The sequence below is a fragment of the Maylandia zebra genome, linkage group LG4 (genome assembly GCF_041146795.1).
Source record: "Maylandia zebra isolate NMK-2024a linkage group LG4, Mzebra_GT3a, whole genome shotgun sequence".
NCBI lineage: Eukaryota > Metazoa > Chordata > Actinopteri > Cichliformes > Cichlidae > Maylandia > Maylandia zebra.
The window spans coordinates 7403908-7420609 of record NC_135170.1 but is presented as its reverse complement, the minus strand read 5'-3'; the positions used below and the strand labels follow the sequence as shown (position 1 = coordinate 7420609).

Genomic DNA, 16702 nt, shown 5'->3' with positions numbered 1-16702 from the left:
ACCTATCCCCACAAAGTGCATGTCTTTGGCCTGCGGGAGGAAGCCGGAGTACCCGGGGAGAACATGCAAACTGCACACAGAAAGTAATATAATATAATTGCAAAAATAATTGTTTGCATGACAAGCAGTTATGCACTTTTTCTTAAGTGAGATTTAAAATGCCGAACACTTAAAATAATTACATATGTACGGTCATTGTACGTGTACTGTAGATTTATTGTTTCGTCTGGTGCTTCCATGCACCACAGCACATGGGGTCAGTAAAACACTGACGTAGACTGATGCCAACTGCTTTTAAGCAGACGAAGAAGAACAAGCGGGGGAAACTGAAAAAGGTTTCCGACCGGCGATGTTTCGCTGTTACACATAGTTGGAAAGTGCAACGCCAGGACTACAGGTGAAAAAAACCCTAATTCCTAGATTTTTAAATAGGTGCAGTCAACACATGAGCAAGGTTAAACGTAAATCTCTTAGAGCTGTACCATTATGTTGGGATATTTTCTCTGTTTCTCAGCTGGTGGCTGTGTTTCTTACTACGGTGGGACATCATGCGGTACATGTCTGTTCCCTGCGGTTAGCTTTGCTAGCTACATGTTGACAGAGTTCAGGCACAGTTGAAGAGTCAGTGATACATGCTAGAGACACTGGAGCCACAATTTGTCCAATTGTCATGGAAAAATAAAGAGTACACTTTCGTTAATTAATTTTAATAATAAGTGGACGATTTAAACCAAATATAAATAAAAAGAAAACCGACAGTTCACTACTATAATTATACTGCAGCCCAATAACACAGTCAGGAATGAAGCCCTGAAAGTAAAATCCCCAGACAGCGTTGAAGGGTCAGAGGCTAAACACTGGACATTTGGTTGGGGTTGATTCTCCCCATGGAGAATCAAAAAATGTATCTGTTACACATTTACCTGATGGGCTACCTCTGCTTATTCTTCCTGCTTCTACGTTATTGTTTTATTATTTATTTTAGCTATATTGACAGGGTTTGGAGTAGTTGGCTAGTTTTCAAAAACTTATGCCTTGATGAGTTTTTGTGTTGAAACTGCAGGAAAATAACTTTTTACCTGTGCAGCTCAGGAGGTCATCTACTAATAACAAGGTTGATGGTTCGATCCCTGACTGCTCCAGTCTTTATGCCAAACATCCTTGGACAAGATGCTTGCCCCCAGTTGTTTGAATGAACGTGTGAGAATGTTAGCTAGAAAGCACCGGCATAGAAAGAGCATTGGATGCTCAGGTAGAGTAGAAAAGCTGTATAAGAACCAGTCCATTTACCTCTTATCCTTCCTTTTCTCTCAAAGTCAGCTGTGATGGCCAAACTTCAGGGCTTTGAGTTTTGGAGGAAAACTCTGAAAGAAGCACGCTATGTGGTGGCTCCCATGGTGGACCAGAGTGAGCTGGCTTGGCGTTTGCTTAGCCGCCGACACGGTGCTCAGCTTTGCTACACCCCCATGCTGCATGCTCAGGTGTTTGTCCGTGACGCCAACTACAGGAGGGAAAACCTCTACAATGAAGTTTGTGAGGAGGACAGCCCTCTTATTGCACAGGTGAGAATCAACACTGAGTTGAGTTCTTTGTTTGTTTGTTTTTAAATAGTAATATCAGTAATTTAAAAATGCTTTTAATAGTTTTGTATTTTCTATTTATTTGTTTTCTTTTTAAACTTCAAGATGTTTGTGGTGCAGTAAAAAAAAATTCAAAGTGCAGGCTTTTGTTATTTGTCCATTTTTAATTTAAATTTTCAGTTTTGCCCATTTCAAAACCTCCTTATCAGAGGCAAAGAAAGAAAGAAACAAATGTAACCATTACATCACCTTAATCACTTCATCGGCTGTTGCCTAATCTAAATCAGTGTTCCATCCTCTGTGTGTCAGTTTTGTGCCAATGATCCAGAGGTGTTCCTTCAGGCAGCTTTGCTGGCTCAGGATTATTGTGACGCGATTGATCTCAACCTGGGCTGTCCACAGATGATCGCTAAGAGAGGTAAACCTTTCATTCATATATGAACCCATGAATTTCTTACGTTACCATTTCTTAAAGATTGCATCAGAAAGAATAGTGTTGCCAAACTTGCAGACGATTGAAAGGGGAACTTGACACTGATGTTTTTCTTTTCTTTTCTTTTCTTTTCTCTTTTCTTTTTTTTTTTTTTTTTTAAGGACACTATGGAGTTTTTCTACAAGATGAATGGGACCTGTTGGAAAAAATGGGTAAGTCTGTGTTTGTGTGACTGAAGACTGTTGTTGGACATAATGTTTTCACGAATATTCATGATGCAAAAACATTTTTCCCACATCTTCTGTTTGTTTAATCAGTTTAATCTCAGGCACCTAAACTTTCCCCTTATTTGTCAGTCAGCTTAGCCAACGAAAAGCTCAAAGTGCCAATCACGTGCAAGATCCGTGTGTTCAAGGAGGTTGAAAAAACAGTCCGCTATGCCCAGATGCTCGAGAACGCTGGATGTCAGGTATGACCTCTGCAGTAATTTGAATGAGTTTGCCAGCTCTCCGGCTTGTCACTTCCCAGTCTGTAGCAGAAACAGAATTGTCCTTTTACTTTAGCTGTTGTTGTAAGGGGGGGAAAGATTTTTCTAAGTTGAGCTTCGTACAGTGTATAGAAAGACACAGACGAGCGGGCTGAAGCTGGGCTATTGTAAAAGTCACCATAAGCAAACTTTGCCAGTATGTATTTTTAAGGATGTGTTCCATTTCTATGTAAAGTCCTTTTACAAATAAGAGCTTTTAAGGAAAACTACATGCACAGAAAACAGTGTGTTACATTAGAAAATCATTTTTTAAACTGGAGCAGTGATGAGGAGTAAATTCAGCAAATCTGATGTTTGGTGTGGCTCGGCCATCTTTGTTTTACGCTTCACTGAACGAGCGTAACGCACAGCTGCATAGTTTATTTTCATTTCTGACTGTTGATTTGTGTGTTTGCTTTAAATGGTGTTTCCAGAAGCATTAGAATAAATCTGTGTTGATGGGTCTTGACGTGTCTCCCAGCTGCTGACAGTGCACGGCAGAACCAAAGACCAGAAAGGCGCCATGACAGGTATCGCTAGCTGGGAGCACATAAAGGCTGTACGGTGAGCTGCTCGTCTTCTGTATCTGATGTGGGATGTATTCCTGTTTCCAATGTTTCCTAACTAATAATTAAATGCAGTAGCTTTGATATTAAAGCAAAATCAGATGAACCATGAAGCTGATGAGCCAAATAACATTAATGTATATTGACTTCTGTGATTTGTTACAGGCAGGCGGTAAATATTCCAGTATTTGCTAACGGCAACATCCAGCACCTCAGTGATGTGGAGCGCTGCATTCAGGAAACAGGCGTGCAGGGAGTGATGAGTGCAGGTCAGGAGCAGGAGTTTGTTTTATTTATTACTTTTCTTCCCTGATGTGACGATGACGACCATAGCAACCACAATTTCTGTGTTGTATTGTTCTTAGAGGGGAACCTCCATAACCCAGCGCTGTTTGAAGGCCGCAGCCCCCCGGTGTGGGAAATGGCTGAGGAGTATCTAGAGGTGGTGAAGCGGTATCCTCCATGTACTCTGTCCTATGTTCGAGCCCACCTCTTCAAGCTGTGGCATCACACGTATGTCTCTCTTTGCCTCCTGCACTTGGAGATTCTGTTTCCCAGAAATGCTACTGGTCCAAGAGTCAAATATGGCTTCTTTGATTTATAAGCTCAAAAAAATACTTGCTGATGAGTTTATTGCCTCAGTCATTAGTTTAAATTACTGAATACAACATGATTTTAATTTTACACAGTGTGGAGTAATAAAAAACGATAAAGTCTGGTTTAGGAGCTCCGCCCCTCGTCTATTATGTGTGTTTTAAAACATCAGGGCCAATAAGTGACATCACAGTGTCCATCTTTTCCTATACAAGCTGTGGTGGATCAAACTTTCTCTGTGATGACCTACAACACATTTCAGGTGCCAGCATAGATGAACATCTGTCCTCTGTGCTTATTTTAACATCGGGCATGACACCAGGAAGGTCTCAGTAGTTCCTAATAGACTAAATGATAGCGTGTCATGTCTACCCAGTTACTGAGTTTAAACATAACTGCACCAGATCATATTTCATGCTCGCTGTTCATTGAGTGATCTAGTACAGGGTAGGAAACATACACAATGTTTCTTCCTGCTATAGCTCAGCAGTACTGCTTTAAAATGTGACCTTTCCTGCATGCTGCATGCATGTGTCTGTTCAGGCTGCAGATCCACCAGGACCTGAGGGAGGAGTTGGCCAAGGTGAAGACTCTGGAGGGTTTGGCTGACGTTAGCAAACAGCTGAGGCTTCGCTGTCAGGTACAAACAGGAAACATCCTTTCAAATATGCACAACTGAGGAGGTAGCTAAGAGCTCAGCATTACCATAGCGACAGAGGTGAAACCAGAAGCAGACGGACATTATTAAAGTAATCATTGTATGTTTTTATATAGTTCTGTGCTGTGTAGTGGGTAGACTGCAGTCATGTCTGTGTACTACAGGCATTTCAGCAACACAGTTCCCAAAGAATCCGTGGAATGATGTGATAATGAGGTGCATTGTTCGGTAGCAAGTAGACTTTGTGTTGCATTAGAAACTCACCATGACCCATTTCCTCTATAGTTTTCACATGTGGTCAAGATGTCATCACAGCCTTAACACCTACAAGGTGCAAGAAAGTTCGATTTTTAGAGGCAGACACTAATATTTCAGTCAAATGCTGATATTAACCTGATGTTGTCTGTTGATTTTTTTTAAGCTTTAAGGAAAGCGGCACTGACACCATGTATAACTGCTTAGAGCAGGGGTGTCTGAGGGCCGGTGTCCTGCAGGTTTACATGTGTCCTTGATCCAACACAGCTGATTTAAATGGCTAAATGACCTCCTCAACATGTCTTGAAGTTAGGACTGTTTGATATAACGATATATATCAGATGGCGATACGAAAACGTCTATCGTTTCGTTTTACGCTATCGTTTGTTTCGTGGTGTCGCAACATAAACCGTTTACGGCAATTTTTTTTTTTTTTTTTTTTCATCGTTTTGATGGTCACTGTATTGGCTATATGAATTTCTTAACGTTCTCTCTTTCTCTTATAATTAAAATAACCACACTACGGATGGACAAGCGACTGTTTTTATGCGTTGTCGTTAGCAATAAACTGAAATGATGACAAACAGAAGGACCAGTAAAAAAAAAAAAAACCAAGGACCTTATTCCTAAACAAGGGGCTGCCTCTGTAGCATGGACATGGTTTGGTTATGAAAAGTCTGACACGGAGTAGAAAACTGTACGATGCAAATTTTGCTGCAAACTGGTTTCCACCATGGACTCAAACATGACAAACCTCTTCTACCACCTACGCAAGAGTCACGTAAAAGAGTATGGAGAGAGTTTACGGATGAGAAGCAAAAAAGAGCCGTCAGGTGCTCAAAATAACCCTTAAACTCAAACATTAGAACAGGCTTTTTCCCCGCATGTAATAAATACTCAGAAAGAAAATGGCAGACGTTACAACTTATGTCTAAAAATGTATCGTTTCATGCATCGGTCAAAACAGTCGACTCCAGGTATACAACGCCCAGCTGGAAACACTTCACGCAAGTTGAGCTGCCCGAGATTCACAGAATTTACAAAAAAGGAAAAATGTTTGTGGTTTATATCGTTGTCGGGACGATAAATGTCTTATATCAGGATATGAGATTTGGTCATGTCACACGGTCCTACTTGGTAAAGAACTAATTATTTGGTTCAGGTGTGTTGACCCAGGGTGAGATCTAAAACCTGCAGGACACCGGCCCTTGAGGCCTGGAGTTCCTCACCCCTGGTTTAGAGCTTCAGCTTGTTCAGTTGCTGCTTGTTCAGGGTCACATGACCTTTGATTTGTATGTCATAGTGTAGAAAGTGTTTACTGTCCTTTCCGCAAGTTGGGAAGTTTTTGTAATTCTAAAAAAAGAAGGAAAAAATTATTAGATTCATTAGCATAGACTTTTTACATTTTTGCTATATTTTAGTTTGAAATGCAGCCAATGGGTTTGTGTGATGTTATGGCACCCTCCCAAAAGGTTGATTCTGTTCATCTGGACGTACCTTTTGGGATTTATTTACCTGGATGATTGAGCATGCATCGAGACATTGCGGCACTGAAAGTTTCCTGACTGTGGCTTTCTGTCTATTCAGGAGGAGATAGCCAAAGGAAAAGATTCAGAAGATAAAGAAAGTGGACTTCCTTTCCCCCACTGGATCTGCCAGCCATATGTCAGACCAGTGTAAGTCACAACACATCTCTACTTACTTCAGTAAAAAGAAAGTAATGCACATCTTTTGATCCATGAACACACTTCTCAAAAGATTTCTCACTGATGGATGATCACGTTACAGGCCAAAAGAGACGGTTACCAACGGTAACAGCCAGGCATCAGTGTTGAAAAAGACGGTTTGTCAGAAGAGGGCACTGGAGGACTGTGAGTCAGCTGACACACTCTCTAAAAACAAGCAGAAGAAGAGATCCCGCAACCCCAAAAAGAACTTCTGCCCCGAACAGAAACGTAAGTTTGTGCTGTCGACTTAACCTGCTGGTCAAAAGTCTTAGAACACCCCAATTTTTCCAGTTTTTCTAATTGAAAATTATGCATTTTAATGTCTCATTGCACTCTGAAATGAAAGCATTGTACAAATACGGAATTGGAGTTTAAAAAAAAAAGTATCTACTTTTGACAGATATAACAGCTGAACACACCCGTGGGAGTCTTTCTACAATAGAAATCAAATATTCTTCAGAAAGTCCTTCCCAATCTGTTGCAGAAGGTCCCATAAATGTGGCACTCGTAGGTCGCTTTGCTTTCACTCTTCTGTCCAGTTCATCCCAAACCAGCTCGATGGAGACTCGATGGTCATTATCTTGCCGTAGGATGAACCCCGACTATTTTCTAGGCACAAACCAGAGAGTATTGCATGGCACTGCAGAATGCTGTGGCAGCCGTTTTAGTTCATCACTCTGTACAAGTTGCCGACCCTGGATCCAGTAAAAAAAGCCCCAGACCATCACTCTTCCTCCTCCATCTTTGACAGTTGATGCGCCACACTGAGGAACCATCCTTTCGCCTACTTGATGGCGTACAAAGATCCTACATGTTGAAGATTTCAAATTCAAGACTTCCAGTCTTCCACTGGTGGGGTTTCATGGCCCAGGCAAGCCTCTTTGTCTTATTCTGACGTCTTAGCGATGGCTTTCTTGCTGCAACTCGTCCTGTCATACCTGCAGCTCGAAGTCTTCTCTTCACAGTTGAGACTGAGACTTGCTTTCTATACCACTATTAAGCTGTGCTTGAAGCTGTTGTTCTGTGAGCCGCTGATCACACAAGGCGGTTAACTCTCAGAAACTTGTCCTCTGATTCAGTTGTGGCCTCTTCCTGTCACAGTTTCTGAGGCCTTTTGATGTTGAAGGAAACTGTGCTCACTGACACCTTGACCTTCTTTCCAATTTCTCTGTAGGAATAACATTTTTAAGTGTTTGATGGTCTGTCTCGCTTCCATTGTTAATTCCCCTATTCGCGCCATCTTTGTAGCAACACAGAATTTTCTGCAGTACAATACTTTCAGGTGATGCTCACAAGTGTATGTTACCACACTGCTTTTATGCAGACAGAGGGGGTTGTAAGTGTAAATGACCACGGCAGACCATGCTTTGTTGCATCTTTATTCAACCACTTTTCCCACACACGGTTGCTGTACACTTACAATGGGCTGCAGCTTTGCGGCTGCCAGGCACACACATCGACAGCAACCCCATGACGGGACCCTACACCACTCTGAAGCTGGCGAGGTGTGATTGTGATGCCGCACAGGTGCATTCGCCTTCCCTGCTGTGGCGCCGCCACCCACGCCCCGCCACAGTAAGTAATCCAGAAAAGTTGGAACACCTGTAGGAATTAGTAGCACCAGCTTGATCAACCTCCATTGCTGCAGAACAGCTTTAAATTGTTAACCCATATTGTGTTCTCTGAAAAAGGCCTTTTGTACATTATGTACATATTTTTCAGTTTTGTGTAACCTTACCTTTTTTTTTTTTTTTTTTTTTTTTTTAACTTCTGACAGTTCACCATTTACCTTTGTACCATTTCAAACTTTTCATTGGACTTGAATTGCAATAAATAACTGGAAAAATTGGGGTGCTGTAAGACTTTTGACCGGTCTTGTAAATTGTCAAGTTCCTCATTGAAAATGTGAGTCACTGGTCACTAATGTGCATCTTATTTCTTCCTGCAGCCAAATACATCAAATGTGAACAATGTGGTAACCCAAAGGTAAGCAGAATTCAAACACTGACCTTCTAGTTTGGACAACAGATTAAAAGATGAGCTATTAGATTCAATTGTCAGTTGCTCAAGCACATTTTCATAAAGGTTAGACATGACATTTAGTTAGAAATTCTTTGTTTTGTTCCATTCGCACCGCTTTTGAGATTAAGCCACTTAATTTGCTTTTATTTGATCGTTAGCCTGAATCCTGTGAGCTTTTACTTTCCTCTGCAGGGAAATAAGTGCGTCTTCAGCCTTTGTCGAGGCTGCTGTAAGAAGAAGGCTTACAAAGAAGTGGCAGACTGTCCAAGTAAGTGTGTACGTACACACACTCACTCACTCATGAGGTGCTGTGTGTTGATCCTGTGTAGTGGATATGATTTCTAATCACACTGTCTGCTGATTTATTGACACAAAGACTCCCAGAGTTTATTACCGCCACATGTTAGGACATTAATGTGTTAGACTGGGTTACACAGTCCACAGCAATACAATACAGCAATTATCCAGATTGTGAATCCACAATCAAGAAAAAGAAAAAACAAGAAATGAAAAGGATCGACTCATCTGTGATATAAATGTGTTTATTTCCTGTGTTTAACAGGCCACGGGCTGAGGTTCAAGACCAAGGCAGAGAAACGGAAAGCAGAGGAGAAGGAGCAGGCGGAGAGATCCACAACAGAGGTGGAGAGAAGCGACCACATTCCTCAGCCTCTGCAGGATTCAAGAAGGGAACTGGAGGAGCCTCGGCTGCTACTATGAGCAGGACTGCAGCCATCTCTGCGTGCACAAGCCACACACTCACTGGAGGGTGGAAGCAGTGCATGCAGTAGTCGGTGCATACTGTGTACACAGCTGCTAAGTAGTCTGTTTGGGACTGATGGTGAAGTGTCATCAATCAACAGACCAAAAAATAAAAGCTTATTTTTATGTAAAAGGGATTTCTAGGTGAATAAGCAGTCGGGGCGGGGGACTGGCAGTGGTTCAAATATAATTTATTTATTTTTTACATTTTTTTTAAGGACAGATATTCTAAAGACATTATTTTGCCCAAAGTTGTTGGTGAGTCTTCACAGGGAAAGATTTAGTAACTTGTTGGTGGCAGATGTGTTATACACACATGTAGATGCTGCATTGCTCAACTGCTGTTCACTGGAACACTGTGCCAACATATACATACATATATAGCTCAGGGAGAGCACGGTCTCCTTTTGCTTATTTCTCTGTGGAGGCAGAACACAGTTAGAGTTTCTAAGTACTTGAACTGTAAAAGGATCCTGAAGCAGTTTCGATTGTTCAAATGCTGCAACTGTACTTATGGTACAAGATGTTTAGTGTGCTTAATTTTGTATGTACAACTCAAGCACACATGTTAATGTCTGTCACGTTAATGCTTTGAAGCATTCTGATAAGTTAGGACTACCTAACCCATCATAGGGACTGATAAGTGTCATTTTCAGGCTCATATACATTACTTTGATTAAAGCGTTCATCTTCTTGTTCAAACATGACAGAATCCATTTTAATTCAGTCAGAAGTAAAATATAAAACCAGTTCTCACAAGTGGAACTTTACTTATTTCTTAGTTTGACATATATTTAAAATAAGTGGCGTTTCATACAGGAGCTGGTCAGAAGCCTTAGTATCGCCTGAGCAAGCTCTTCTGACATGACTGGATGCAGCATCTACCTGTCTATATGTGTTTAATTAAAGTCATAAATGTGGTTACGTTCTTTATTTTGCATTAAGATTAGCCATAGTGCACTGTGTGCCTTTTGAATGAAATCACTGTCTGTCCAGAACTTGAGCATAAAGGACACAATTCAGCGCTCCCTCTGCTGCTGAGTAAAACATGCTCTTGTGTATACAGGGTAATAAGGTACAATGGACATCAAAGAGGATGTGTGTTTTGTGGTAGTTGGCCCCACACTGTCAAAGGTTGGGGGCAACTGTAAATTTGGCAACACAGATGAACAAATATATAGATTTTTATCTGTAATGGACGGAGCTATAATGAAATCACCCTCTGGTTTCTGGACTCTGAATTTTTGAAAATACATTTTAATTCTTCCCATTGTAATTTTTAAAAAGTCCTTTTGGGTGGAAGAGTTAAGTTGTGAACTAGCTCTGCTTAGTTTGGTTAGCAAGCGTCATCCACATGCATATGGCTCTCACACAAACCTGCTAATAAGGGACAAAGTAAAGAAGTCATAAATTGCACTCGTCAGCCTTTAGCACAAACTTCTTGGACTAATGCCATTTAAAAATGCTTCAAAAGGTGCAAAACTCACAAAAATGCTAAATCCAGGTAACTCGGATTAACAGGACTCCTGTTCAACATTGTGGTAAAGTCCCTAATGTTAAGTCTTAGAGGTGTTCAGATTCAGAGAAAAAATCTATTGACACTACAACAAAGGTCCAAACCATTTTTACAGCAGACAGTAAATGCACTTTTAATATTGTAAAGCATTTTAGCAAAGTGTTTGGTGACTGACAGCCTCAAGTGGCGAATCCAGGAACTGCAGTTTTTGCTTCACGTTTTCAGGTTGCTGTTTGGGTGGCATTGATGTCTTTGTCTCCTTGGTAACTAGCTTGTTTACTAACAGGACCACCTAAGCAAGCCCAAAAATGCTTTAACTAATTCCAATATTTTTTTTATTACTTATGCCCTAAAATAGCTGGAAAGTATTTACTGTTATGAGCTATTTTAGATCCAATTTTAAAAAAAAAACATGAATTTTGGTTGCAGGCTCCAGTAGCTTCCTGTTTACGTTTTTTTTTATTTTTAAATTTTTATTTATTTATGACAAATTGGTAAACCTGTCGATTTTATTTCCTGCTTTTCATATTGGTTTTTCTTATAGCCTTTGCAGCTGGTACAATGCAGTATTTTAAAGCAAGGTGCGTCATCTATGCTAACATAAATTGTGTTTATAAAAATAAACATTAATACTAAGGGTGCAACGATACACAAAATTCACGGTTCGGTTCGATACTTTGGTGTCACAGTTCGATATTTTTTCGATACAAAAAAAGTTCATGCCTTTTTAATTTGTCATTTATTAAAATTAGAAATATATATTTTAACTCAAAAGTACAGTTTTTAAATTTAATGTTGCTGAAACAACAAAATAATAATAAAAAAATCTATCTGATCGAGAAATCACTCATCTTTGGAAAAGAGAGTTTATTACAGAGAAATGGCTCTTTCCAAAATAAAAGCTATACTATACGCTTCTTCTGGGCTATATTCTCAGCAGCATATTAAACATATCAGGTCCCCATAAGGAGAATCATGTGCTAACGGCTGTCTAAATGACTCGAGTAAAGTTTGTAGCATGCGGGGTCGAAGGAGCTTGGAAAGAAAAGCGTCTCAACTTTGAGTTGCTTGAAGACGTTTCACCTCTCATCCGAGAAGCTTCTTCAGTTCTAAGGTCAAATGGTGGAGAGTCCCATATTTAAACCCAGTGGGAGTTTCCCCACAAATAGTACCTCCTTTTTGACTCCCATCACCCTCTGGAACACAGACTTGGAGTAATCAGGACCCTACACCATGTTCCCTCTAAGCCTGAAGGGAAAAAGAAGGAACACACACATGTAAAGGAAGCACTCAAAACGTGCGGCTATCCTAAATGGGCATTCTTAAAGTCAGCAAAGAGGCACAGAAAAGAAGACCAGACACCAGCGAGGGAGGATAAGAAGGACAGATGCAACAACATTGTCATCCCCTATGTAGCCGGTGTATCAGAGAAACTCAGGAGAGTTTTCTCCAAGCATGACATCCCGGTGCATTTCAGACCCAGCAACACGCTCAGACAAAAACTGGTTCACCCGAAAGACAAAACTCCAAAACACAGACTTAACAATGTGGTGTATGCTGTACAGTGCAGCGAGGAATGCTCAGACCTCTACATTGGAGAGACCAAACAGCCACTTCACAAGCGCATGGCACAACACAGAAGAGCCACCTCCACAGGACAAGACTCAGCAGTCCATCTGCATCTAAAGGTCAAAGGTCACTCTTTCGAGGATGCCAATGTTCACATTTTGGACAGAGAGGACAGATGGTTTGAAAGAGGAGTGAAAGAAGCCATCTATGTCCACTGTGAGCGACCATCTTTGAACAGAGGCGGGGGTTTACGACACCAACTCTCTGCCATCTATAATCCAGTTTTGAGATCCCTTCCCAGACGCCTTAACGCCCACTCACATCCTGGGCCATCTGACCTCAGGAATTCACATGATAGGGTGGGGCCAGGTTTCACAGTGAGCTCACCCGAAACCCTGGCTGATTGGGACCCACACCCAGTTTTAAACATTGGCTCATGTGATTAGGTAGAGGATCATCAGTGGGTCCTTTTGTCCCTCTGTGGGGGGTCACTCCCACTAGGTTTATATCTGGGACTCTCCACCATTTGACCTTAGAACTGAAGCTTCTCAGATGAGAGGTGAACCATCTTCAAGCAACCTAAAGAAGCCCAGACGCTTTTCTTTTCAAGCTCCTTAGACTACACACCTTTTGTGTTATAAATAACACAAAATTAATATTGAACACATCTGTTTTAGTTATTGTTCCATACTGCATACTGTATTTTATTTTATTTTTTACATGTTAATATGAGAATTAGTCAAAAGAATGACGTGCCTCTGACCGCATCAGTTTATTCTGTTCCTGTTGTTGGATATACACTATAAATATTTTTGAGCGCAGAGTGCCATCTAGTGGTCAAATCAAGGTGGTCAAATTGTGAACGAAATTTGGAAAGACTCTCTTTCAAATGTGTCAAAAATGAGACTTTCTATGATGTAATATTTAAGGGGTGTCAAACATGCAGACCATAGACTAGATCCCGCCCACCCAAGTCTGCTGGTTGGATTTGCAAAGTGCACTGTGTGGCTATTATGGGTTGGGTTTGAGTGTAAATTCTGAAAAGTTAAAAGGTATTTAATAAAACAAAATAAATAAAAGTGAGAACAAAGCGGTAAAAGTCTGTCATTGTAAAAAGAAAGTTTTATACCATCTGCAAGCTGTCAAAGATAAGTGATATGTACACTTTGTCTCCTGAAGAGGGAGCACCTTTGTTCACCTGGACATTTACTAAAGTAGAAGAAAGAAAGAAAAGATAACCGTTGATTTTATCCAATTAACAAACTGTTGTTATGACATTTAGTCACTGCAGAGTAGTTACAACACAGAAATGAATCAGGTGGATGAGGTGACGGAGAAGGAGGAGATGAAAGGACACAAGGAGAAATGATGCAAGAAAAGACGACTGCAAAGAGTGTTGTCTTGTCTTTACATTTCTCTCTGCCCCCTCATGTATGCCTGTCTAGAACCGGCCCAGTATATAATATAGACTTGTAAAAATGCTAAAAATCAGATTGAAAAATTTGCACACATATAACTATGTATCCAAGGAAGGCGTTGCTATGGACGTGGGGGTGTCATCAGTGCCTTTTTTGAAACATGTGAACAGGAATTCTTCAAATCACAAAGAGACACTAAAGTGATGCTTTAAAGCTTTAATGCAAAGAAATCTGTTAACTGAGCCACAGTCAGCTACCATTACCATGGAGTGACAGTGCTTTACAGGAAAGAAGCTAAAAGTAAGACAGCTTATGAGATGAGTACAGCGGGCAGTGTCGGTTTCTGAGGAGTTCACATCTCAGCTGGAGCTTTCCCAGGACGGTGGATGTAGTCGTTTATGAAGGTCAGATACTTTGCAACCTCAGTACAGACGCCAGGGCCGTCCTTGGGGCCACAACCACCAGAACTCATGACTCCCACCTGAACTAATTTCCCCCCTTTACGGCACACCAGTGGACCACCATAGTCTCCCTGTGGAAGCAAAACACACAACTTAGACTTAGATTCAACAATAAACTCCAAAGTAACGAGTAACTACTAGTTTCTGTCAATTCAGCTGAGTGAAAGTAAAGTACTTCATGTGTGATAAATCAAAAAGTGTTTGTTTATTTCAAAGTGGTAATAATCCATTTGATTAAATGCAAAAGACTAAAAAAAAGGGAAAAACTCACTTTGCAGGCACCCCTTCCCTTGCTGTCATTTGTGCATAGTGTATTAGAGGCTATCTGAGGAAGCCTCTCCTTACAGGTACTCTGAGAGATGATGGAAATCTTGAGCTGCTGAAGTGTTTCTGGAGCTTTCAGTGGAACTGTGGACACACAGGAAAAGTATGGAAGTGACAGAAAGGTGATGTTTCTTATCTGTGAAGTACCTTACTATGCAAAGTATGGACGTAGGCTATGTTTATACACAATTAAATACAGTTTACTGGTGACAGTATGGCAATTTACAATGGATCTGTGAGCCTGCCTTTTACAGCGTGAACATTTTAAAGCCTACTTTCTGTGCTTAACTTACCACCATTTCCCACTTCCCCCCAGCCAGTGATCCAGCACTCAGATGATGGACCAAAGGTGTCATCCTTGTCAGGCAGAGCCACTGGTGCAACATCTTTTGAAAATGTAATCGGTTTCTTCAGCTTGATCAGAGCGATGTCATTTTTGTTGCTGTTGCCCAGGTGTTGGTATTGAACAATATTGGCTATACCCATGTAACGGTGAGCCGCCTTTTGCAGCTGATATGCGCCGACAACAACGAACGATCGAAGATGATCATAACTGCATGACAAGAGAAACACACACATTAAGTCTCATGTATTTTGGAATGACCAAGCCTTCAACAAAACAACACTACACATGGGTTTTGTGGACACTGGTGCATTCAGCAGTTTAAAGGGCTGCGCATGTTTTTTCATAGTTGGCAGGAATTAAAAGAAAAGGAGCTGCAGTGGAGTAAACATTACATTAGTTTGGACTTGATGCGGTGTCTGCTGGGTGTGTAAATATGCAGCTACTCACTAAAAACACAGCTTAAGATGCTGAAATGTGCATATGGTGTATTTAAATACTGACTGAGGCCTCCAGGTCTGACAAGTTAGGCCCACTCACCTAACTTGTCAGACCATTTCAGGACACTTGTCAGAAAGTGTCCTGAAATGATTTTGTCTTTATTGGCCAACAGTGAAGGTCCCTATGAGTAATTATTCCCCCAAAATACTCACATGCAGTGTGAAGCTTTTTTGTTATGACTGCTCTGGAGGATGTTCATAAAAATAATGAGACACGTTTCTGCAAACACACACAGACTTACTTAGCCACGCACTGTGCAGAAGTCAGCACCCACTGCTTTGCAACGACGGTGCCGCCGCAGCCCCATTTCTCCAATTTCGAATCTTTAGATGTCATGTTGAGGTGAACCATCCATGGCCAACTTTCCTTTTTGGCATCCTCTGCACCAATGATGGAGCTCCTCACTTCATTTCCCAGTAGACCTGAAAAACACAAACAAAATGCTGGATGTAAGTTTGAGGCATCTAAGAAAATTAAATCCCATGTTTGCTATTTTGCTCAGAATGGATGATAAACATTAGAGCATCAGTCTATCGAGGCTGCACTCTGAAATCTGGGCTCTGGAGTTGGGAAATTAAGGTTCAGCATTTTTCTCTCTCACCACCACTGTTGTGCAGCAGTACCAACACAGTTAGCAGAAGTTTGCAGAAAGCCATGGCCGTGATGAAGAACAGTGTAGCAGTACCTCTGTGTGGTGAGGGGGGAACAAGTGCAGCTTTATATGCACTGCTGGAGAGATGACTATCATTAGTCCCGCCCTTTACATCTCAAACCACACCTAAAAAAATGTACATGTGTTTTTAACATACAGTGGAAAAATAATTGAAGACTTTGGTTGAATATTCTGGCAACGTGCCAAAAATATATATTTTGAACAATCGAATGCCATCTTTGATGAAAGAGTTTAACTCTTTTATTTGATTTATCTGCACTGCAGACCTGTTAGTGTGACACATTGTGCTTGAAAAGTTACCTGCTACTGCTGTGTTTATTTCCACTTAAATTATCTAAAAGTGGGGGGTGGTGGAGTTAAAGTGTAAGGCATAAAAGGTGTGGTCTCAGTAGAATTTCCATCTCCACCCTAAATGACCTTAGCCCTTCCACCCTTTTTTATTTATTATACTATATAACTGCTCTTGTATACAGACCCACAATGTTTCTGTTTCAATGGTTCTTACGCATACTCCATGTATATAGTTTCACTCACATATATGTATCCATATATGCTTTTTATTTTATTTTAATTATTTATTTGTTTTCCCCTTGTTGTATATTGTTTTCTCTTCTTACCTTTGCACCTTTGTGGTCCAGCTACCCAATTTCACTGTGCAAGAAACTGCACAATGACAATAAAAAAACTCTAAGTCTAAGTAAAGGTCTCGAGCATGTACGACTGAAAGGGAGCGAAGCGAAAATGGAGACAGAAAGGCAGAGGAAAGGGCAAGGA

The 16702-nt window shown here is 40.9% G+C and overlaps 2 protein-coding genes across 3 annotated transcripts; one reads left to right on the top strand and one right to left on the bottom strand.

Annotated features, from left to right (window-relative positions):
- Positions 1 to 136: 136 nt before the first annotated feature.
- On the top strand, positions 137 to 13298 carry dus1l (dihydrouridine synthase 1-like (S. cerevisiae)). 2 transcript variants are annotated; one of them, XM_004568615.5, is made up of 14 exons: positions 137 to 397; positions 1321 to 1562; positions 1890 to 1998; positions 2175 to 2225; positions 2370 to 2482; positions 3021 to 3103; positions 3271 to 3374; positions 3471 to 3618; positions 4243 to 4339; positions 6200 to 6288; positions 6401 to 6567; positions 8288 to 8325; positions 8554 to 8629; positions 8924 to 13298. In XM_004568615.5, the coding sequence occupies exons 2-14, from the start codon at positions 1326 to 1328 to the stop codon at positions 9079 to 9081; spliced, it is 1470 nt and encodes a 489-aa protein (XP_004568672.1). In that variant the 5' UTR covers positions 137 to 397; positions 1321 to 1325; the 3' UTR covers positions 9082 to 13298. The 2 variants fall into 2 exon arrangements, with proteins under 2 accessions (XP_004568672.1, XP_004568671.1); XM_004568614.5 differs by having other exon boundaries at positions 143 to 397; positions 1317 to 1562.
- A 529-nt stretch (positions 13299 to 13827) lies between these two features.
- LOC101480460 (tryptase-2) lies at positions 13828 to 15942 on the bottom strand. Its single transcript, XM_004568613.4, has 5 exons — positions 15857 to 15942; positions 15497 to 15677; positions 14705 to 14964; positions 14359 to 14495; positions 13828 to 14158 (listed from the first exon to the last, which is right to left on the bottom strand). The coding sequence occupies exons 1-5, from the start codon at positions 15909 to 15911 to the stop codon at positions 13979 to 13981; spliced, it is 813 nt and encodes a 270-aa protein (XP_004568670.3). The 5' UTR covers positions 15912 to 15942; the 3' UTR covers positions 13828 to 13978.
- Between the last annotated feature and the right edge of the window lie 760 nt (positions 15943 to 16702).

Coding starts and splice junctions, on each gene's coding strand:
- dus1l (XM_004568615.5), top strand. CDS start 1,326: ATGGCCAAACTTCAGGGCTTTGAGTTTTGGAGGAAAACTCTGAAAGAA. Junction 2,483..3,020: donor TCGAGAACGCTGGATGTCAG/GTATGACCTCTG, acceptor CGTGTCTCCCAG/CTGCTGACAGTGCACGGCAG. Junction 3,104..3,270: donor GAGCACATAAAGGCTGTACG/GTGAGCTGCTCG, acceptor GATTTGTTACAG/GCAGGCGGTAAATATTCCAG.
- LOC101480460 (XM_004568613.4), bottom strand. CDS start 15,911: ATGGCTTTCTGCAAACTTCTGCTAACTGTGTTGGTACTGCTGCACAAC. Junction 14,965..15,496: donor TCTGCACAGTGCGTGGCTAA/GTAAGTCTGTGT, acceptor CTTGTCATGCAG/TTATGATCATCTTCGATCGT. Junction 14,496..14,704: donor GGGGGAAGTGGGAAATGGTG/GTAAGTTAAGCA, acceptor GTGTGTCCACAG/TTCCACTGAAAGCTCCAGAA.